At 42.0% G+C, this 23762-nt stretch overlaps 3 protein-coding genes across 5 annotated transcripts in view; 2 read left to right on the forward strand and 1 right to left on the reverse strand.

The window, feature by feature from the left end:
• Window positions 1–12996, forward strand: part of shroom1 (shroom family member 1) — a 37343-nt gene extending 24347 nt beyond the window's left edge. The window contains exon 9 of the mRNA XM_048238005.1: window positions 12980–12996. The gene's annotated coding sequence lies outside the window, so the exon portion shown is untranslated. The remainder of the gene's footprint in view (window positions 1–12979) is intronic.
• On the forward strand, window positions 113–17554 carry septin8a (septin 8a). Of its 3 annotated transcripts, none has more exons than XM_048238009.1 (10): window positions 113–256; window positions 4884–4998; window positions 5137–5332; window positions 6167–6353; window positions 7477–7638; window positions 8448–8544; window positions 11317–11485; window positions 12842–12974; window positions 13465–13634; window positions 17336–17554. In XM_048238009.1, exons 1-10 carry the CDS (start codon window positions 227–229, stop codon window positions 17499–17501), a joined length of 1425 nt encoding a protein of 474 aa, XP_048093966.1. In that variant the 5' UTR covers window positions 113–226; the 3' UTR covers window positions 17502–17554. The 3 variants fall into 3 exon arrangements, with proteins under 3 accessions (XP_048093966.1, XP_048093967.1, XP_048093968.1); XM_048238010.1 differs by having other exon boundaries at window positions 17339–17554; XM_048238011.1 differs by lacking the exon at window positions 17336–17554 and adding an exon at window positions 14167–14777.
• Window positions 17555–18352: 798 nt separating this feature from the next.
• On the reverse strand, window positions 18353–21386 carry ccni2 (cyclin I family, member 2). The gene is made up of 6 exons (XM_048267195.1): window positions 21104–21386; window positions 20431–20560; window positions 20084–20218; window positions 19908–19982; window positions 19342–19561; window positions 18353–18360 (listed from the first exon to the last, which is right to left on the reverse strand). The coding sequence occupies exons 2-6, from the start codon at window positions 20542–20544 to the stop codon at window positions 18353–18355; spliced, it is 552 nt and encodes a 183-aa protein (XP_048123152.1). The 5' UTR covers window positions 20545–20560; window positions 21104–21386.
• Between the last annotated feature and the right edge of the window lie 2376 nt (window positions 21387–23762).

Here is a 23762-nt window from a genome sequence, read left to right on the forward strand (position 1 = left end):
ATATATTTAGACATTTGCAGTTTGGATTTACTCGCTTCCCTCTTCTGGTTTGCGTAGAGCTGAGAAGGGCATTCTGAACCGCCCTGGACCAAGTGGGAGTTTCCAGGAAGTAGCCATATTGAAGCATTTCAGCTTGTTCCACTCCGTCAGTTTACAGACAGTCTGATAGAGACGAGAGAGGAGCCCCCTCGCCCAGCTCGGCAGTAAAATACACACATTCCGCAATATGGCTGCTACCGACGTTGACATATTTTCTGTAAGTGCCTTGTGATTTACTTCGCTTGTAGGGCGCAATGCTGGGAACATGAATTGCATCGCTTTGCTGTGAATTTATGGTAGCACTATGTGATTTCCCTCGGAAAGTGTACGAGACTGCTAGCCAACTAGCTAGCATATGAGCTAGCTCGAGGGAGTGTACCTTCAGGTTTTAAGAATGGAGTTGTAAACCCAGTGATTGAGATTTTTTCTCACTATACCTTTCTGCCCAGTTGACTCTCGTAGGCCTACTGTTTATTTGAAGTCACTTACACTGAAACACAACCGCCACCTGCAACTTGGAGTAATGTTATCGGTAATTTTCGGTGTCAGTAAATGAAATGCACCATCGCTGTTTTCTTCATAAGCTAACATCACAGCTATCTTGGTCATACAGATAGCGACAGCTGTTTTCATTCTAACGTTGATCGTTTGTGTTCAGTGTAAATAGTAATAAGTAGGTTAACTATTTACACTGAACAGTACGGTATTGGAATAACCTAGAGTCCTAGACGCTTTGTTCGTTGTTGTGAACAATTGATGAGAGTTCACATCCATATCACTCCAACCTAAGTTTTTTTGTACTGTAATTAAGGAAGTAAATTGGCGTTGATTGCAATAAAATGAATTTACATAGTTTCAAAGGCTTAATGATAATTCAAGTTCTCCCAGTGGGACATACAATGTACTCATCCTTGACGTATCAGCATATGAATACCAAATGACCGGTTTATCTGGAGATGTGGTATGCTAGCATTTCACCAGAAATATTGTGCTATCAATCTGAGAAAGTTGTCCTTCAAGGTTGAAGATTACAATGAAATCCCTCTTACCGCGACTGAATGACTACAGATAAGTGTCAAGGGCTGGGGGGAGTGTGCATGCACTCAAGATCAAGGCTGATTAACTTTTGGTCAGCCAATGAGAGATTCACAGAGATGTTGAAGAGGAGGGTAAGTGGTATGTTGCAGGATAAGTGGATTAGGCCTATCTGTTGGTAACAAATCCTTTCTCTGGTGGACAGAGTGCCAGCCACACATTGCGTGTTAGACTATCAACTGAATTTTCACTGAACTATGAATAGTGTGCACCCTATCTTAAAAGGTGAATCTGTTTGTAATTAGACTACTTTGTATTGTCTTTGAGTAAGAATGAGGAAGCACTGGATAAGTGAATCTGGTGTGCTCCACGATTTGTCTTTGGATGCCTTTGAAGAAGAGTTCATGTGGATTTGCAGCCTCTGTGAAATGCCAGCCATAGCACTGTCCCATTGTCTGCTGCTGTTTGTGCTTGGATTACTGATCCACCAATACAAACGAGTCCCTGTTTGTCTGACAGTTTGTTGGGACGAACTGTGCGGAAAGAATCGCTTTGGCTTTGTTTGTTCCGACCTATCAGAACAGTTCCCAAGCATTCAGATTAAGTTTTAACATGAAATTTGGAAGTCTGCTCTGGTTCTAGGATGGATGAGAGGATGCCATGTAAAAGCAACGTGTCTAGTGATTAATTTAGTTCCAGATAGGCTTAGCAAACTCTTTAAACATGCACATGAGGAGTGCAAACCTCTTCCAAATGCCCTATGCCCTGTGCCAAATGCCCTTTGTCGGAATGTTAATGAGATAATTAGTGAATCTGCCACATTACTCTGATCTGCTCCAGAATATAATGGGTTCTTTTTGGACCCATTCTACACCCTTACACCAAGTTTCATCGGGCCTGTGTTTTTTTTTTAAAAATATATAATCCTCCTGAAAATCAGACAGACAAACAACCCACACTGCATAAGCAGCGATAATGATTTGAGACCTTTTGCGTGTTTCATGTTTCTATCCTAGAAGGGACGGGAGCAGTGATGTTTTCTTGCAGGGCATGATGGGTATTGATCAGATGTTTGGTCGTTTTATTGTTTTCCTATTGACATTTCACTCCCTGTGAGTACTCCACAAGACCCTGATGTTGATCAGGCCATTTTGATCGGCGCTATTGATCGCCCTCAGTTAAAAAGCTCTATTTTAGTTTCTGTTATGTAATCCCTTGCAGAGATCTTTCAGCCGTAGTGCACAGAATGGCAGATTGCAATCACACTGTGTTATTCCATTGTTTTTAATCACCATTATATGTAGGCTATACGGTGCCCAGTAGTAGTCCCTAGTAGCTTACTCTTCAAAATACGACAAGAGCCTTTCTGATATTGTATTAGTGTGCTTGCAAGTGCACTCATCCGGACAGAAATAGGTTGGTCGAGATGCTGCCTCTCCGCATGACCTGATGCTTATGTCATAAATGATATTTACCATGCATGCATCGTGAGAAGCCGCAAGGGATGATTCATGACCGTTAGTGGCTGTCAACGCACACCACACAACTGGGTGGATGCGCCTCAGCCTCATGTCCTATGGCCGTCTTATGTCATTTCATGTTTTCGGAGTCAACAGACAGTTTGTAGCCTGATGGTGTTGAGGGGATTTGGCCATGTGTTGACCAAAGACTCCATTTCCAGTGTTTCAGTGCTCATGGTCGTCTCGCTCATTGAAGCCTGTTAATCTGCTTCCCTTGTTTTGTCCCTTTGGATTGTCTTGTCTTGCATCAGTCAAACAGCTGTGCATAGCTGTCTTTGAAAGCGTTTTTGAATTCCTCTCTTTCTCTTTCTCTCTCTCTCTCATTCCATTTCTGTTTCTGTCACTCTTTCTTTCCATTTGCCGATGTCTTCATCCCTCCCTCTATGAGACTTTTAGCTGTCCCTTTCTCTTTGTGTTCCTATCTCTTGTATTTTTCCCCTCTTTGTTTCTCTGTCTCTGATTTTCTCTCTCGCTCTTTTCCTGTCTCTGTCCCCATCTGTTTGTCTCATGGGAGAATTGAAACTACCTTTGTGTGTTAGAGTGTTAATGCCATGGCATTCTTCCAGTGTTATTCTTGTCCAATCAATGCAGGGGCAGATCGGCCGCTCAGGTGTGTGCTCTAATGGGCGGCCAGGATGGACAGGTGCCACTGAAGGCCCTCCCAGCCATCTGTCTGAGAGGAGGAGAAGGCTCCCTCCATAGTAACCCCCATCTCCATCTATCCCAGTTTTACTGTACCCCCGCACGTAGGCTTCCACTGTCCAATAAGCTTCATCCTCAGTGCACCCCCCTGCCATCCATCCCAATTCCTCTCTACAAGCCCCCCTTCCCCCCCATCTCTCTTGAATGCCCACCCTCCCCACACACTACTGATCAAGCTCTTTTTTAAAGTCCATCTTCAGCAGTCTGTCAGAGCCCTTTAGTCACAAAGCGAATGAGGTTGAATATATTCAGGCCGGCGCTTAAAAAAATATTGGTCTGTACCACAAAACACGCAGCCATTTCCTCTCGACCTAGTGACTCCCCTGAGAAAGTTTAGTGTTTCCTCACCAGGGGGAGGGCTGGGGGACGTTTAACTTCTGTCGACTGAAGACATCCCAGGAATCCTCCCTCTAAAAAAAATAAAATAAAAAAAAGTCATTGCTGCTTGTTGAAGAAGTGTTTTAGCCACTTAACACATCCCTTCTGCTTTGTCAGTTGGGGGTTCTCATCCTTTCATCATGTCTGCAGTTAGCAGTGCCCCCCCCCACCTCCCCCAGCCCATGTCGCTGGGAGCTCTGTTTGATGAGAGCCTTAGCCCCTGTGATAACACTGGACTTGCCCCGGTTCTCCTGTGATAACACTGGGCTCTCCCCGGTTCTCCTGTGCGCCACATTCCTCTTGTTCCCGGCTCCGGGGTCCTACAGCCCCCTTTTTGCCTGAGTTGACTGTGTTCGGCTGGCTGTCTGCACACGTTTGCTGACATCACCCTCCAAATATGCAGCCATACGGGAGAACAAGCCCCACTCGCCTTTATGAGGAGGAGGTCTGGTGTAGGCTAGTCTGTGGGGTTTAGATGGGTGATCTGATCTGTAGGCCTATAGGCTACATAGGTAAAGCTGAATTCAGTACAATGTTGGTAGCCTATAGGTGGTTCATCTGCTCTGTAGGCCAAAATAGGCTACATGTTGATGTCCAAAGCCCTATGTGTGGATTGAGCCTAAAATGGAGTTTAATTGCGATCCAATATAGTATTATTGTTATTTTAATATTTTAAGTTTTAATGTTTCAAACTGCTTTAATACGTTTCAGCTGTTGTGGGTGTCATCAGAGAATGACTAGAGTGTAATGATATAGTTTCTAGCTGTGACATACCGAGCACAATACACATTAATATTTGAACTCTAGGGTCGGCCTGTGTGGGTTGAGATTGAGAATGAGGCAGATCAGTGTCTTCAGTTCATGCTTAGTCACTCATGAGTCATGACTATCGCCTGCCTGTACTCATCAGATGCAGGTGAGAATGTGTCTATCAATGTGGCCAAACAACATTTTAAAACTTGAAAGTATAGCCTATACTTTGCGTTCCCCTTTAGTCCTACACGTAGGCTGCACACCTGTGACTGCTCGCACCACCTCCCCACCCCCCGGAAAGTTACCCATTCCTGACGTCATATTGTATTATTTGAAGGTTATGCTCAAGCCATTAAGCTAAAAGCCATAATGCAGCTTTTTGTCTTTTTTTTTTTAAACCATTGTGACTAAATGGTCATGTCCGTTAATGTTTGTTTTTGGTATGTGTGTTAACAGAATGAAGAAAAGCGCAACCTGAATTTGGGCGGCCATGTTGGCTTTGACAGTCTGCCCGATCAACTGGTCAGTAAATCGGTGACACAAGGCTTCTGTTTCAACATACTCTGTGTGGGTGAGCATCCTCTCTTTTTCTTCTAACTCCCCCATAGGTGTCCGTGTACTTGGCGTGGACGAGGGAGTGAAACTACAAGCTGTGAATTTAATTGTCTTCCTGAGGTCATCTCCTTTCTTTATCTGTTTCTTTGTCCAGGGGAAACGGGTATTGGCAAGTCCACATTAATGAACACACTTTTTAACACAATGTTTGAGAATGAGGAGGCGAGCCACTACCAGAATGGCGTGTACCTGCGACCCAGAACGTACGATCTGCAGGAAAGTAACGTGCACCTCAAACTCACCATTGTGGACACAGTCGGGTTCGGCGATCAGATCAACAAAGAAGACAGGTGAGATGTTGGGCTCAAAGTTAATTTCAGTTATGTTCAGTTCATGCAAAATACTCTCTCTCACCAAGTGATCACTTGTGACTTACTCATGCTTTACTTTGAAAGTAGAACTTCCTCATAGAAGAAGTTGATTTATGAAATTAATTCGTTGTACTACTTTGATCATCATATTGTTGACAAATTGTTGAGTAATCATTTTGTGGTAAACCGATCCTTGGTTTTCACCAGAATCGGATACACTAATGCTGGTTGGTTGCTGTGTTTTTGTCTGTGCCAAAGCCTATCTAGTTGTGAGTCGTGGCGAGGATCTTATCAAGGCCTTTTTGTTGCTGTAGCCTAAAGGCTAATATGCAATACCCGCTAATTTTATTACTAATTTATTTTACATTCTTCGAACTGATTCATTGGCTTGGGACTTGTGGGCTTCTTTGGGGAATGAATAGAATATAATTAAGTAGTGTCTGCATGGCCTGGGGACATGGCCAACGCAATACACGTTGAAGTGCATGTAACAGGACAGTGTCGCTGATGGGAAAATGTCCCTGAGCCAAGGGAAAGGTCACACAGTATAATAAGGCTCTTGGCAAGTATGCACAAGCAACATTTCTTCTCATTGAGAAATACATGAAATGGATTGTCACTAGTGATTACATATACGCCTAATTTCCGGCTACAACAAATAATTGATTAATCGATTAGTTGTCAACTAATTGGTTTGTGTAATTTTTGAAGAAAACTGCCTCAAAATGATCTGGTTGCAGCTTGAGGATTCAATACTTACTTTTATACTAACAATGAATGAACAAAATATCCGATTTGTCTTCTGTTTTGCAGTTATAAGCCTATTGTGGATTATATCGACACACAATTTGAAAACTACCTTCAGGAGGAGCTAAAAATCAAGCGATCTCTCTTCAACTATCACGACACCAGAATCCATATCTGTCTCTATTTCATCGCCCCCACCGGCCATTCGCTCAAGTCTTTAGACTTGGTCACCATGAAGAAACTGGACAGTAAGGTAGGAGTTCTGTTCAGTTCATTCATCTTTTTAAGGGTTAATGTCTCTAGCGGTCCTACTCATAGAGTAGCACAGCATGCCACTGATCCATATTTGTGAATTAAGTATTGAGCGGTCCCTAATTAGGCGCTGTACGGAACTGTCTGTTACCCATGTGAAAAGTGTTGGTGTGAAGCGAATCGATGGATGCGCTAAAGCGTGAAGGGTGAGAATGCAAGAGTCAGGGGAAAAGAGCGAGGGGAAGGGAAAGAGAGAGAGAGAGAGAGAGAGAGAAAATGTCAGAGTAGTGTAAAGAAGGGAGGCAGAGAGTGAGCAAAAGGTAGAGTGAGAGAGTTAAAGAAGAGAGGGAGAGAGAGATGTTAGTGTGTGTGTGTGTGAGAGAGAGACAGATGGTCTAGCAATAGGCAGGGAACTCTTCCAGCTCCGAGCGCTCCCTGGTTGTCTTCAGACCCACTCTCTTGTGTCATGTGCAAAAATCCTCTCAAACATGCCAGTGGGTCGGTCAGTCAGTCGTCCACTTGTGCCCTCTCCTCTTGAGCACGGGGAGAGTAAATTATAAAGAAGGCTGTTCATTTCACATTCGGCCATCTTTATTCCAGTCCATGAGCTGTGCTGGAGTGCACAGATTGAGATTTGCCCTTTGCATGATTGGTGGGCCAGAGCTATGGAGATGGCAGCCTTTATCATCATGATCACTAGGGAAACTCTGTGTTTGTGGTCCGGGAGCCACATTTCTTTTTCTCTGCAATAATGAATGACATGTCTTGTCTGTGGGTTGGTGTGGCTGTGTGTCCGTGACCTGTTTAGATAGTGATGGTAGGAGGTATGTGTGAATATGTGTCTGGTTACATGATCGTCCAGTATGGGTGTGTGTTTGGGGGGACAAAAGATGTGTTTGTTACATGATTTACGAGCTTGCTACACCCATGCCTGCAGGCTTTGGTAAATTGAGTAAGGGGACATCCATGACCGCCTTAGTCATTGGTATGTTTTGTTGACTGTATAATAAGATGAACTAGCATCTCACCATTGTGTTCTTGCTACATCTACAGTCTGCTTGATGTATTATTAAAGAAATGATGATGATGACTACTGCTGACGTTGTGATTGTGTTATCTTTCAGGTTAACATTATCCCAATCATCGCTAAAGCAGACACAATTTCTAAGAGTGAACTGCACAAGTTCAAGATCAAAATCATGAGTGAGTTGGTGAGCAACGGAGTGCAGATCTACCAGTTTCCCACAGATGACGAGGCGGTCACAGAGATCAACTCCTCCATGAATGTAAGTGACCCTTCATCCTTCCTCAACGCTAGTGTCATATCTACGTTTATACTCGTTCTTTGTACTTTTAAGGGAGGAATTTGTTATTTACTTCATAGAAAATTCTTTTTTTTTTTTACTCTATACATATTTGTGTGTGATTTCCAGCCCAGCTTTGAGAAAACATAAAAAAAAAATGTTGCTGTCTATTGGGCGCACTGCTCTGTAAAACCAATCACTGGAGGTTATGTAAATGTATTGGCAGGATGTGGAGTCATAGACAGACTAATCAGTTGACCAGACCTTTGCTGTGAGGCTCCTCCTCTCCCATCAGAGGCCTCTCGTTCGAGGGCAGCCATCTCTCAGCTTCTGTTTGGTGCGCGTGTGTGGTGTGGCTTTTGTGGTTGGGTGGACAGGATGCTTACGTCACCGTGTAGTTTACTCGGCCATGGATAATTCTTTGCTCACGCCAAGACAGAAGAAGAAGTGTTGTGTTAAATTCAGCTCATGTTGAACTATGGCTCCCTGCATCACTGTGCATATATATTCTCTCTCAAGCGCTCAGCTTTTTTTGTTTTTGATAATGACATGCAGTTTTTGTTATGCAACTGTGTAGATATGAAACTCCAGGCACAGGCCCACATCGTTCTGTGTGTGTGTGTGTGTGTGTGTGTGTGTGTGTGTGTGAGAGAGACAGAGACATACTTTCAGATGCTGTATTTTTCTGCTCTTAGACATTTTTGCTTTCTTTCCGCTCAGTGAGGTTTTTGCTAGTGTGTGTTTGTGTGTATTGAGTTGGGTTAAAGCACCTTCTGCCTTGTTCTCCTCAGGCACATCTTCCTTTTGCTGTCGTTGGGAGTGTGGAGGAAGTCAAAGTGGGAAACAAGACTGTGAGAGCCAGGCAGTACCCATGGGGAGTGGTGCAAGGTTGGTGTCATACCATTCAACTCCATTCAACACCATTCAACAAGAGAAATATAGGGAGTTGTAGTGAATCAAATCGTAAACGTACAATGGTTACAACTCCTTCCTTTCCAAACCAAGTAGGTCAATAACATATGGTAGGTATGCATGCATGTATACCTGCTCTCTCCTACTTACACAGACACTCACACACACCCTTACTCTCCCTAAATCTGATGTCCATGATTTCATATGCATGTTATATATATATATATATATATATATATATATATATTACCTTCTCAGTGGAAAAATGTTAGGTGTAAGAGATTACTCGTTACATAAAACAATAGAGGAGGAAATCTGGACATCCCAGGCCAGCAGTGTTTGTATGTCTGCGCATGTTGTTATCTTTGAATCTGAGATGATTCTGGCAGATTGCGGTATGCTATTCTGGCCATGGCTGACGATAATGGAGCCTTGACCCCTTCCACTTGTCTCACAGACTTCCCAGGGGACCTCAGGCTGGGGTCAGCTAATTGCTCTTTGAGACGCAGCTGGAAGGCGCTCGCATACCAGAAGGCCCATCTTCCTTAACTTTTATCTCCATATGTGGACACACACACAGACATACATATGCACAGGGAGAGGCCCACACACACACACACATACATGACTTTGATAACTAGATACACACACACACACACACACACACACACACACACACACACACACACACACACAGAGGATTCTGTCACTAATTAGCCATCATTAGTTTTTATTTCATCAAACAGTCAGTCAAATTGGCTCTGTGTGTTGGACACAGCTGTGATGGGCTCCATAAAAAGCATGGCGGATTGTGTGTGGATGGTGTGATGTTCACCATTACTGAACTCTCCCCTCTGTCCTAGTTTAATGTGTAGTTGTCTTGCTTGCAGCCTCGTATCTTAATCACCAAGAGTCTCAGTCGTCATGCTCTGATAAGTCCCGAGAATGTCGCGAGCAGAGGGAGTTGCATCCTCCTCACACATTCAAATGTTAACACAATGTGACGCCATGCAGATATGATGGCGTAGTAGCCAAAGTCGTCCATAAGCACATAGGTGTGCGCGTGTGTGCGCACGTCTGTGTTCTTGTGTACACAACACATGTTTGCATGCACGTGAGCTTGTGAGAAAAAGAATTATGCAGGTCTAAATGCACTGATAGATACCATTACAATAACACAGGTCACACATATGTGACACAAAAACATGATTATAGTGTGTGTGTGTGTGTGTGTTTTCTGCATCTTTTCATGGTATTTGTTTTGGTGAGTGAGGAGGGATGAGTTATGTGGCATCCTGCGTCCCAGGCTGTCCAAACAGGAGTCTGTGGAGATGCTATGTGAACGTGTCAAAGGTTGTGACTAACCCAAACCACCCCTCCCCCATCCCCATCCTCCAGCAGCTGGCCTCTGCACAACTTCCCCATTAGCCATCTCTCACTCTCTCCCTCCCACAGTCCACTGGATATGGAACACTTCTTTCTAAACATCATGGCTTTTGGTCATCAATCTTCCTTTGTCATGTTTATGTAGTCTATTTTTTGACTGACGGAGCATGCATGATATGAGGTGTAGATCATTTGGGTGGGGGACTCCTCGGACTGACTACAGATGCCTGTGTGCTCTGGTCAGAAGAGAGAAACAGTGTTTCACTTATCAGAGCGTTAGCACTCCACAGACACAGATCCAGCTGTCTGGCTTCCGTGAGAAAGTGTCTGTGTCTGTCTGTGTGTGTCTGTGTCTGTCTGTCTGTGTCTGTGTCTGTGTTTGTGTTTAGGGGGATGTTAAGCAGAGGAATGTGAAGAACGAGTCCGACTCTCTGTTTTAAATCTTCACTCATCCTCATTCTTCCTCCAGAATGAAAATGGCTTCTGGGATGCACCACGCTACAGAAAAGCTTTATTTCCCTCTTTCATCTCAGTGATCATCAGACGGCCATGAGGTGTTTTTTTACAGAGCTGCAGGACTGAGAAAGTCCTGTGTGTCTGTGTGTGTGTGTGTCTCTGTCTGGTGATCAAAAGCATGTCTTATCCTCTTACTGACATCATTGACTGTGAATGCAGGGAATACTGTCAGTCATCATGGCAGACTTGAGTTCTTATCCTGTCGGGGAAACTGGGCTCCTGCCCTACCGCTGGGGTTTTTGTAAGACTGTGACTACTCATTAGGCAATAGACCAGACGCGAGCTTTGGAATCCTCTTCCTGTCTGGCGCGGATCTGCACCGCATCAGGGCCAGAGGCAGCAGCAGGTCTGGTCCCTACTAGTCTGTCACCATGTGGAAAGTTTTATTTATTTATTTATTTATTTATTTATTTATTTTTTTTAAAGTATATTTTTTTGGGCTTTTTGCCTTTACTTGGACAGGACAGTGGAGAATGAGACAGGAAGTAAGTGGGAGATGGGGTGGGATCGGGAAATGACCGCGGGTCGGACTCGAACCTGGGTCCCTGTGGGCACTCAGACGGGCGCTGTAGCCTGCTGCGCCACAGTGCCCCCCCATGTGGAAAGTTGAATGATTGAGCAAGTAGAAGACTGACTGTAGCTAAGTAGTTAAGTTGTGTTGTGTTGACTGCATGCATGGGTTAGAGAGAATTAAAGAGATTGATGTAACTGACTGTAGTGGTGTTAAGTTGTGTGGGTGGACCTGTGCCAATCAAGCTGCAGCCTTCTCCAGAATCAGCCGCTGTCTGGAGGGTTATAGAGAAGTTTTGTTGACTTTGTGTGTGTGTGTGTGTGTGTTTTGTGCAGTTGAGAACGAGAGCCACTGTGACTTTGTGAAGCTGAGGGAGATGCTGATCCGCGTGAACATGGAGGACCTTCGAGAGCAGACCCATGCACGCCACTATGAGCTCTACCGCCGCTGCAAACTAGAGGAGATGGGCTTCAAGGACACCGACCCCGACAGCCAGCCCTTCAGGTGGGGAGAGTAGTCAGGTCTCTCACACACACACACACACACACACATATAGGTGGAGATGTATACACACATGTTCACACACGCTGAGAAGTCAGAATAATTTACAACCAAAAAAAACACCTTGACAATATCTTTTGTACAGTTGTGTCTGAATTTGTTGGCACCCTTACAGATTTTTGAAAGAATGAGTTATTGCTTTCTTAAAAGTAATCCTTAGAAGTCCTTGGAGGACTCCACAGCTGAAAGTAAAACCTAAAAAAAACAAATTGGCTAAAATACTTGTCACAATCCTTCTAGGAGAAATGTCCTTTTGACTGATAAGACAGAACTGGAGCTTTTTGGCAAGTCACATCAGCTCTACATTTACAAAGACAAAATGAGTGTGTCCAAGAAAAGAACACCATACCCATTTTGAAAAGTGGAGGAGGTTCAGTTATGTTTTGGTCATTTTGGAGGAGGAGGCTCAGTTATGTTTTAGGGCTGCTTTGCTGTGTCTGGCCCACAGCACCTTGTATCTGTGCAGGGCACAGTGAAATCTCAAGACTAGATTGTATCCTGGAGTAAAACATATAGCCCAGTGTCTGAAAACCTAGTGGCAGGTCATGGATCTTCCAACAGGATATTGACCCAAACACAAGGAGCTAAAAGCACCCAAGAATAGTTAAGGAATAAACAGTGGACTACTCTGAAGTGGACTTTCATGAGTCCAGACCTAAATTCCATTCAATATCTCTGGAAAGAGCTACAACTTGCAGTCTGCTATGAAGCTAACCTTCAAACCTGAGACGGCTGGAGCAGTTTGCTCAGAAGCACGTCTCATTCAGAGCTTCAGAAAACGTTTGTTGGCAGTAATTGATTCTGAAGGTCATGGAACACTATTAGAATAAGACTACCATCATTTTTGTCATTTTGCCATTTGAATTTGTTTTATTTTTCAAAATATTCTGTTGAATGAAGAGTCCAAATCTAAGTCTAATTTGCATTAAACAATGAATGCTGATTACTTTTATCAGTTTCAAATGATTTCAAAGATAAATGTAGGGTTTTTGTGGAAGGTTACCAACAATCTTGACTATATGAATCTGTTTACATTTATTTATTCAGTATTAAGTAGGCAATTTAATCCAAAGCTAGATTGTATGTATTATGTGCAGCACTTTAAGCATGCTGTTGTGATGGAGACTAGAGATGCGTTCTGAAGAGGGAACTCTGTTGTGATGGAGACTAGAGATGCGTTCTGAAGAGGGAACTCTGTTGTGATGGAGACTAGAGATGCGTTCTGAAGAGGGAACTCTGTTGTGATGGAGTAGAGATGCGTTCTGACGAGGGAACTCTGTTGTGTCTATCTCTTTGCAGCCTACAGGAGACCTACGAGGCCAAGAGGAAAGAGTTCCTGGGCGACCTGCAGCGCAAGGAGGAGGAGATGAGGCAGATGTTCGTCAACAAAGTCAAAGAGACGGAGGCCGAGCTCAAGGAGAAGGAGAGAGAGGTGAGGTGTGTGTGTGTGTGTGTGTGTGTGTGTGTGTGCGCATGTGTTGGGTGGGCTAGACGGTGGGTGGTTGTTTCAGAGCCGAAGTTTTCATGAGATTCCCCAGCTCTCTCATGATTCACTGGATTCTGTAACACAAGATCATTTACATGCATCAGGAGCTGGATTGAATGCACTAGGATAGACTAGAAGAGGCACTGGTCATAATATCACATTGGCTGGTGCTTTAATCCAAAGTGACATGCTCTGTAGATAAGGCTTGTATTTGTGTCTGTGCTAACTGGAAAACCAACCCATGGCCTACATGTGGTTTGCACCTCTCTCAGCCAGTTGGTCTCTTTCACAGCACATATTCCTTGAGCATCATGCAGCCATTTATAATAAACAAGTGTTAAAGATGCTTAGTGGTCAGACTGCTTGGCAGTTGGTCAGAGGTGTTTGCATGTATGAAGATGCCTGAGCCGTGTTGTGTTGTCCCCTGTTGGCGCAGCTGCATGAGAAGTTTGAGCAGCTGAAGCGCATGCACCAGGAGGAGAAGAGGAAGGTGGAGGAGAAGAGGCGAGACCTGGAGGAGGAGATGAACGCCTTCAACAGGAGGAAGGTCGCCGCCGAGACACTTTCCCTCTCACAGCCACTCAAGAAGGACAAGGACAAGAAAAAGTGAGTCTGTCTCTTTTTTTCTTCCTCTCTTGCTAACCCTCTTTGTTCCCACCATTCAATCAGCCTGGTTCACAGGGCTGTTCTTCTATGCAGTGGAGAGCAATTTTACAGCTCACAGCTCATAGTTGAAATGCTAGTGAATTTTAGTGACTGACTGGCTCCATCTGGTGGTCATAATTGTGAATTACCAAAATAGCATTCTAGATCTTTACACAATCGGCACATCTTTGCACATATTTCAGTTTCTCATATACAAGTCACCTATAAGACAGTGCCATTATTTTGTATATAATTTGAGGAATTCCTGAAGAGTAAACACTCCATTGTTTGTTTGGTGTTTTGTTTTATTGATGTTTAATTTGCTAGTTTATTTTTATGCATGTGGTTGTATTAACTGTGGTAAAGTCTAAAGCATACCATAAAGCACCAAACTGTGATTGTGCCATGTCATCTGCATGTTATCACTCCTTATTTTTCTTCGTTTGGTCATTATCTTTCTGTTCTTGTCCATGTTTGCCTTGTTTTCTTTCAGTTAATTTATAAGCACAGCACCCAGGCCAACCGAGGATTTGTCTTCCATCACCATAGCCACATCAGCACATGCGTTCTGACATTCCTGTGACATTTGTAAAGGACCAAAGACACTTGTGGGGGAAAACGAGGCCAGCGACGCTGGTGCTGCCAAGCCGAAATAAAGTGGCCATGCGCATCTTTAGGATTATCCAGGTTTATTTTCTCATTTATTTGACAAATTGGGACTTTTTATACATTTTATTTTTTATTACCTTTGTCTTGCTTTGAGATGCACCAGTGACTTGTATAACTAGAGTACAGAAACGGAATAGAACAGTAATGGAGCTCCAGCAAATATATACAATTATGTGTTAATCTGTGTGCAGATTCCTTAAAGCCATGTTGTTTTTTATTAGGTGATGTAATGCTAATTCATTTGCATTTGTGTCTGTCTGCATTTAGAGTTGTCTTAAACTGAGCCAAGTCAGGCCTGAATGATAGTATACAAACCATACTAGCAATAATATCACAACATTCAAATCCATACACCTGGGTACCCATGAATAAACAAGTGTTGTGTATAAGAGGGCGAATTACCTTGATGGTGTTTTTAAAATTTAAATATTTCAACCCGCTATGACTCATTTTTGTCGTAGCCGTTGTTTTACTTTATGCATTGTAAAACCTGTCAGGCACATTGTGTTTAAAGCGGTGTCTGCATTATGCATGTGATAGCCTCCAGTCACAACGACTGGAGGCTCAGCTCAGAGAACAAATGGACACAGGAAGCTTTTTCTGTCTTACTGCTAAAGTGACCAGAGCATTTGCATATGAGATGTGAGATGTATTGACTTTCGTAAATAAACTAAAAGCAGCACACCTGACCCTGTCCCATTGTGAACCGAGATATCTTATACGGGCCACATTGTAGTGAAGGAAGACCGTAATTGTTTGGAATTTCCAGCAGGACATCCATTATACAATGTAGATATCAGGTGGTGTGTAGTGTAAGACTTGCTGAAAAGAACCAGAGATGAGAACACCACACAAATGTGCCACCACATCTCTAGATCACTAGATTCTGGGATCTCTTCTACGGAATATTTTGCTCTTTTAATTCAAGAAGTCATTGCTCTAGGAGCTAATAGCTCTAGTCATATAACCTATCGATATTTGCCCTTCATCTACCCATTTTAACACTTCACACACTGCCTGTGCTTTGAACAAACTATTATCAGGATAAAGAGTGCACAAATTACATTCAGGGATCGAAAGAGCACAGAGCTACAGTGTAGATTAAGACAATGGGCAGTAGTTAGCTTCACAACTATAGAACTCTGCAACTCTGTTATTTGAACTTAATGTAAGAATGAGTTTTGTTCAGTCCTGATCATGTTTCATACAATCATGAGAAGTTGGCTGGAGATTCTGGCAATTTTCCTGAAATACTTCTAAATAGTGAAGAGTCAGTTGCTAGAGACAAATAAGGTAGAAAACTACTAGAGAGCTACTCAATAAAAATGTTCAGACCTACATGCAGAATCTCAAACAACTGGCCAATTCTGATGACCATTTGGAAAATATTTCTTTTCCACATTCCCTATGCAATCACATCAAGTTCCAACCCTGGAAATCCAGAGTTCTCTGCGAGACACTCTGGCAAAGAGCAATGATGCACGTTACTTTTACCCCAACATTCCAGGAAAACAGCTAAATTGATGAAGACAGCGCTGCAACGTTGGAGGACAGTACACATTGGTCGTAGTGTTATCCGATTGCCTCGAAGTCCGAAATCATTCAGAGTAAACATGGTCTAGTGTTAACCAATTGCGTGCAGTGAGATTTTTAAATGCATGCTTGTTGCCACCCCTCGAGTTGGGCCATTACATTGTTCTTTGCCAGACCCTTAATCTTTCTAGATTATCAGGGTCTGGATTTTCCAGGCTATCAAGTTCCCACTCTACTGGAAAAAGTAAAGGTGTAAAGTTTCAAAACACTTTAATGGAAAATGAACATGTGAGACTGAATCAAAACCAACAACGAAAAACACAGTAAAGAAAATCTCATCTTAACAGTTTCTCTCAACCGTAAGTAGCTGCCTTTAAAAGTTACCTTTCAGACATAAAACATAATATCTTATTAGAAACATGATGTGAAATTATTGATTCAGTAACTTCAGTTTTTTTCAAAAATATAACAATGCTAAAAAGTGCAGTAATCAAAAGGAACATAATAAAATTAGTTGCATGTGTACAAAACTGAAAGTAGAAAAAAAGCTTAATCTGTTAACATACCATGTTCAGTATAAAAAAACACAACTAAAAATTGCACATGTACACACACACACACACACACACAGCAATCTAAGGGTATGTAATAAAATAGTATGCATTCAGTGACAATAATTAAGAGAATAAAATGAGAATATTTGTAAATAACAAAATGCATACATAATCAGGCAAGAATGATGAAAGTGCTGTTTTAGCATAATAGTGGGGTGTGAATCCCCTTCATGTTAACTGATGTGTGGCTGCAACGGTGGGCAGGGCGAAACTTCAACGCCAACATTCCTAGAATCCCCATAGCATTCACCTACAGAGGCAATTCCGTCATAAAGGCATCGGAAACCGTCGTAGTACTCGTCCACCTCCCTCTCCCCGTGGCTCCCGGGTCGGTGCCCGTTTCTCTTCCCTCTAGGCTGGCCCTTCGGACGCCAGCGGGCCACCTGGGTCGGCTCTAGGCCCAAAGGTTGGTACTTGGTCACACAGGCACTGTTGAATATGTACACAGCATTGGCTGGCAGTGGGGCCTCTAGGCTGGAGAGATATTCATCCACCATCTCCTTACACTTGATGAACTCTGAGCTCTCAATCTGTGAAGGATGACAACATGGTAAACCAGAAATTCTACAGAGACAAAGCCACAAAAACAAAGTTTTAAAAACGTACATGTTTACACACATACATTTTACAATCAATAGGAGAAATGGGCTTGATCATAAAGAAAGCAGTGAAAGCTAGTAAACAAGCAATGATGTTTCGTGACCTGTCTATAGAAACAATAGTACAGTTCCCATTCAGTGAGTGAAAAGGATTTAAGCATTAACATTACATAGTATGAAATGAATCACATGTAGACAGCCCCACCACAGTTGATTGTGTGCCCCCATCTACCTGTGCTTTGTTCAGCAGCTCAATGAAAACGGAGAACCAGTCGGGGGTGAGCGCCTCCAACTCCAAGGTGATGATCGCCAAGGCCAACGTGGAGCCCCTGCACTGCCACAGCTGGTGGCACGCCATACAGTGCTGCACCTGCCTGGTCCACAACTCCGCCTGGAAGCAGGGCCTCTTCTGAGCGGCCGGGAGCAGGAGGAGGTGGGGGTGAGCGGTCAGCAGCAGGGAGTGGAACTGGGGGGGGGGTGCACAGAAACGAAGACCAAAATACATTAAAATCATCTACTACCCAGACATTTCCATTCTCAAGTGATGACGACGATGTGGACAGGTTAGTCCATCGCCATGACAACACGTTTCTCCATCTGCTTGTTCGTGATGAATCCAGATCCTCTCCATCGTAACGGTGATGCAGGTGTTTTAAAACCCTCCCTTCTTCATGTGTGCAGAGTATGTGAATTTCCTTCATACAGTACACGACTGATGCTGTATGTGAAAATAGTGACAAGAAAGTTTGATAATGGTCCAGGTTCGTTGTTTGGGTGTGATGTTACCATTTTGTCATCGTCATTGCATAGCACTGAACATATTAAGGCTTACATTTTGTATGTTCTTCTTTAACCAATAAGCCATGTTGTTCAATAACTGTTGATGTTCAGGTTGTAGTGTAACATAAGGGAAGAGGAGGATAGAGCGCTATGATTTTTAAGATGTCCAGTTTTATAGAGTATTATTATTATTATTAGGGAAAATACGTTTCAACACAGACCTAGCCTTCATCACTGATTATCAGAGGTTGTAGTTATATTGACTCAAACTCCACTGAAAGGTGCAGTATACATTTTCTGTTATATAAACATAATTATTTATTTATTTATTTCATTTATTATTTTTACATTTAGGATTATATCATCAGGAACAGTTAGTATCATCAACTGCAATACCAATATATTATGCATATTTGGTTCCTTGGTGTCTGGAGTTCTTGCATTTGTCTACTTTTTCAGGGAATGAAATGCTACACAAATGCAATCAACCCCCTGAAACAGAGAAACAAAATGCATAGATTGCACTGCACATTTTGTAAACCATGACCATCATGCCTCTGTCATGAAATATAACTATTTTTACCACAGAACCACATTATATATAGACTACATACATTGCACCTTTCAATGGATTCTCACTGGAATGTAATAACTTTAACATATGTTGAAATATTTATTTAGAAAGAAAAATGTTTTATGGAATTTATTTTTCTACAATATTAGAGTTCACATTTCATGCAACACATTTTATTTGTGAATCTAGGGATTTTCGTTACATTGTGGCTCATCTTTATTGAAAGTTATTTTATTGGACGTTATTGACATTACACCGGGTCAATAACTATTTTAACACTATATTACTGCAAGAAAATGTGGATGGATTATTATACAAGGAAGGGTTTCCCATTTAAGTCCCATACATATTCTTATTCATTCACAAGAAATTAATTTAGACAATGAACAGTGTCTACAGCTACTATTAATTGATGGCAGTTCCGATTTCAGCTGTATGACTTTACAATACATGCCATTACTGGCAAGTAAAAGTAGGCCTAACTCTCAAAATAGCAAATGTCATACTGATATATTTTGTAGTAAAACCTGTACTATGAAAGAGCAAATATTTACATGTATTTCCTTATGAATGCCCTAATTTGAACAGGATTTTGCTTTTTTTCCTGCTTTACTCCTGGAGCTTAAAAAGACAGATAAGTGCCTTGGCCAAATATGCATCGCACTTCACCAGCCATGCTGACAGCTTGCTTGTTGTGTTCAGTGTTTAATTATCAACTCTGGCCAACTGTTCAGTATGAACACACTTAGAATCAATGCACAATATCTAGGACCCAGATAATTTGGCTATCGACTGCAACAGCCAGGGGCTTGCAAACATCCCCCTCTCATACGCATGCACACACACACACACACACACACAACAAGCACGCACAGACACACAACGGTTACTACCAGTACCTAATTTCTTGTGATTTTTTGTACAAGTGTTGTTATAGCAAGAGCAAAGACGATAGCCCCTTTGTGTGAAATGACTTACAATGTGGATGAAATCGATGGGTGTTGATGTGTAGAGATCCCACTGCAGCTTGTCCAGGATGATCCGCTCCATGCGGTGAATCTCGGCTGTTGAGAAGCTGCAGCCACTCTGTGCCAAAAGGTCTTTAACTGATGCAATTACCTGTTGTTACCAGAGATCATGGAGGAGACCAATAAAATGTAATGTATTGAACTTCATACAGGCTCTAGACATCTCTACATTAGTGTTTTGGACTTTATTTTAATAACCAGTAAGTGAATTAATATCAGCACAGTGCAAAGTATAACTTTTTGCATTAAACATCATGCATGTAAGCTATATTTTGCAGTTTCTTTAATAACCAGAAAAGTGAATGAATATTGCACAGTGCAATACACAACATTGCATTAACCATCATGCATTTAAGCTACAATATTTTGCAGTTTCTGTAACAACCAGAAAAGTGAATGCATATGCACAGTGCATACATCAATATGCATATAAATACCTCATCCTCTTCATTGATCTTTGCAGCAAGAATAAGTGTTGTAATTGCAATACACTTAAGGTACTTCGACTGTGCCTGCAACAAAGACGACATGTAGCCAACTGAGATGCATACTTGGTTGCCTTACTTCAGTTGAACGGATTTCATCACTTCAAGCTGACTGAACTGATCCTCACCTTCACTGTTGCCAGCAGTCTGTTTAGAACACACACAGCCAATGCATACGTTTCCTGGCAGAACTGAAACGCCGTGTTCATCTCTCTCAGCCACAAAATCACTTCCTGGTGTTGTATAAGGCATATGTCTGTGCCCTAGCAATCACAGAACAATACTGTTGAGCAACATTACCTTACAATACGAAGATGCAAAATCAATCCACATTCTACAAATTATGTGACATGTTCGAATTTAGAGAGAAACTAGTTAGAATGGAAAGTCTTAGTGAGTGAGTGCTAGAGAGAGAGAGAGAGAGAGAGAGAGAGAAAGAAAGAAAGAAAGGAGAGTGAGTCTCAGAGAACTTCACCTGTATCAAATCATTCTCCAGGACTGGCGCTTTCCACAAGCGAGCCTCCCGCGCCAGGGCATCCTCCAATAATCTGTCCAGTCGCTGACTCTCCTCTGACACACACAACTTCATCGTTGCGTCCGCCAGCCTTTGTAAATCGTGTAAATGTATTATAGATGTTAACAAACTTAGTCGGTCAAAAGTCTTGAATAGTTGTTTGTGCAGCTAGTTTTTCCAAGACATTTCTTTTCAGGTAATAACGGTAAAATGATCAGAACACATCAAACAATTTTCAATGACTTCAGCACATTTAAAACTTATGTAGTTTAACATAATTAGATAAGCAGTGTTCCTGCATATTAAACATTGCAAGAACACTTTTTTTCTGAACAGGCCAAATAGGAGACAACAAACTAGGCGCCCTTTTAGTGTTATGGCCCTCGTGCTGCAAAATCACCAACGACAAAGTTTGTTTCAGCAACTTAGATTATCTTGAGTTTTTATTGCCAAATGTGGAATAACTACACAATTATCTGACAAATAAATGGGTCGACGGTAGCTGTAGCTAGCCTACTTTAACTGAACTGTAGCCTGTGGGCGGGCAATTTCGAACAAACAGCTGCACAAAAGACAGCAGCGAACAAGAACAACCACATAGAACTCTAGCCTGAAGTTGTTTCGGTAATCTTACCTTTGCAGGAGGTGAAATGATTTCCTTTCGGTACGAGGCACATAGGCAATTAAATTATCCGTGTTTTTTTAAAAATTGTATTACATTTCAAACACCAAGAGAGGTGAATGGGTAATTTTGCCTTGAGATAGTTATGAGGGAAAACGGAAAAAGTAACAAAAGAAGTCACGTATTCACATTAATTTTAAATAGTTGCACTACCGTGGCGCATCGCACGTTCTGCAAAGGGACTGCAGAAACAAAACAACTATGTTGTTCAACCTCTACAGCCAAGCCCAGTCTTCGAAAAATATATTATATTTTTGAACGCCCCCAGCTCCTCCCACATGTTTCGTCATCCTACAGGAAAATGGAAAATGTGTTAGTGGGTCGTACATACGGGACTTTTCCGTCAAACTGGGTGATTAAAGGGGTCTATGGCTCATGTCAACAAATCCACTGGTTATCTTCACTCCGCAACGCTTGATTTTTTGTGTTGAGCTATTAAAATGGTCCTGGTTTGTTTGTTTTCTCAAAACAACTCCAAAAGTGTGTATATTTTGCTTAAAAAAACAACATTTCTAAAGGGGTGCCAATATTTTTGTCAGTGACTAGCTGTGCAGGCTTATGTAGCCTAGTGTGTTAGTTAGGCTAAACCCTCTCCTGGTGCCTTAAAGGAAAATCCATCAATTTTTCACATAGATCTCTGTTTCAAAGTCACTGAATACTGTCGGTACGAGAAAACAATCAGCGCTACCTAGCTCGAGTTGCTGCAGACAACAGTTAGATTAGCCAGGCAGCTACAGTGCTATGGGGGGCATGATTTTAAATATGCCCCCAGAGTGTAGCACTATAGCTGCTTGCCAACTCTAGCTGTTGGCAAGTATGGCTCTGTTGATTAAGTGGACAGTGTTTTGGAGCAACAGCTTTTCTCTGCCTATGAGACCTGCAATTCCTTCAAACAGTCAACAGATCAATATGCTGACTTGCCTGTTAGGCCTACATCTCATAGCCTCAAAAAGTCACAACTGAACACATTTTCTGTGTTTGCGTTTTGTGTTTATGGCAATTTTGATTCAATTTGACCGCTTTGCTATGTTGCCTACCCAATATTTCTATCAGCCCACCCAAATGTAGTAGGCTAAAAACAGCCTTGTACCTGAAGCTGTTTGGAGGTCTTTTTAGGGAAACCTGTGAAAAGCCCAGTAGTCAACCCTGGAAATAAATGCACAAATGAGTTTTGTGCATGTCATGTTTTGGGGCCCTATCATGACAGTCAAATGCTTATTCAAATTTAGTAGAATGTCCAGTCCACATTGGGAGGGTTTTCGTTATTAAACGTCGAGGTGTTCGACGGTTTTTTAATCAGTCATGGGTGTGTTTGGGGCATATAACATCATTTAAACCAATGAGAATGACATCTGCCATTCCCTTTAACGGCGCAAAGTGCGATGTCAAATAAATGCATCGGTATTTTGACATTCAATGGCGCATTTGAAGGAGGCTGCTTGCGAGACCGTATGGAATAGTCATTCCACTAAACCATGCTTTACTAAAACCTAGCATAGCCTTCACGCATTTGCACTCCTCTATTATTTGAACTCATTGGCAAAGTGAAACTAACTTCACCATGGTGTCAGTCAACGACAAGACAGTTAAATGCAGTAACTTTCACTATTGACTGACAATGGGTTACCATTGAAAGCATAAGCTGGGGAAAGCAACACTTACCCTAATATTGCTCAAATGACTGAATAAAACAACATTTATCCTGCAGAGGAGTTGCTTATATATCGTGACAGTGCGTCTTCAGCTGTGCTCCATACTGTCTCTCGCCTCTCCCCTAATCACTTTTAACCGTCACCAATTTGCAAATAATGGCGAATAACTACTTATCATGAGATGTACAGTATTTCGTAATATCTTTATTCTAATTATGTTTCCCATTGTAATCGTGCCATTTGTAATGTTTTGCAGGGACGTGCGCTGGTGTGCGTTCATGGATGATAGAAGGATCCCAGAGAAAGAAAATGTTAAAATGAGAGCTCCTCTCTTTCTCAATTGTTTCTCCTAGACAATAATGAGATCACAGTGATATAAAAATGAGATTATTGCTTTTGTCTCCCGCTTCTCAGGTTTGTCTCTGGAGCAAAAGAGTTAAGTTATCTCAGTGTAGACTCCCTTCAATATACAAATGAGATCTCATCAATATTTTAAATAATGCTCAGTGTTGTCTAATTTATACATCTCATATTTTACTCAGGCTGATCCACCAGAGAGCTCTCTCTGTAAACTCATGCAATTCTCATTTCAGATCTTTTTGGTAAATCTCAGATTAGGCTCCATCAGTTCTGTAAAAGAGATCTCTTCACAAGCTTGAACCGTTCTCATTCTAGTCATCTCAGTTTAGTCCTTTTTTGATTTACAAAAGAGATCTCAGCAAAGGCTTATACAATACTCAGACTTGCTCAATTTATATAGGGCCTATCTCATATTTTACTCAGGCATATCCATCAGAGAGCTCTCTAAGTGAACTAATGTAATGCTCATCCAGACCTATTTGTTTTATAAATTAGTCTGATCTGTAAGAGCTCTAGCTGTTGTACAACAATTCTCAAATGATTTTCATTGGCTTATTTGTTTTAATTGCACATATTTTCAAGTTCACATTTGCAAACAG

The sequence above is a fragment of the Alosa alosa genome, chromosome 2 (genome assembly GCF_017589495.1).
Source record: "Alosa alosa isolate M-15738 ecotype Scorff River chromosome 2, AALO_Geno_1.1, whole genome shotgun sequence".
NCBI classification, from domain to species: domain Eukaryota; kingdom Metazoa; phylum Chordata; class Actinopteri; order Clupeiformes; family Clupeidae; genus Alosa; species Alosa alosa.

What these genes read in the sequence shown, in the direction of transcription:
- ccni2 (XM_048267195.1), bottom strand. Translation starts at nt 20,544, where the DNA reads ATGAAGTTGTGTGTGTCAGAGGAGAGTCAGCGACTGGACAGATTATTG. An exon ending in TGGAGAATGATTTGATACAG is followed by an intron (nt 20,219 to 20,430) that starts GTGAAGTTCTCT and finishes TGTGATTGCTAG; the next exon opens with GGCACAGACATATGCCTTAT. An exon ending in GACTGCTGGCAACAGTGAAG is followed by an intron (nt 19,983 to 20,083) that starts GTGAGGATCAGT and finishes TCTTTGTTGCAG; the next exon opens with GCACAGTCGAAGTACCTTAA.
- septin8a (XM_048238009.1), top strand. Translation starts at nt 227, where the DNA reads ATGGCTGCTACCGACGTTGACATATTTTCT. An exon ending in TTTCAACATACTCTGTGTGG is followed by an intron (nt 4,999 to 5,136) that starts GTGAGCATCCTC and finishes TTCTTTGTCCAG; the next exon opens with GGGAAACGGGTATTGGCAAG. An exon ending in CCCGACAGCCAGCCCTTCAG is followed by an intron (nt 11,486 to 12,841) that starts GTGGGGAGAGTA and finishes ATCTCTTTGCAG; the next exon opens with CCTACAGGAGACCTACGAGG.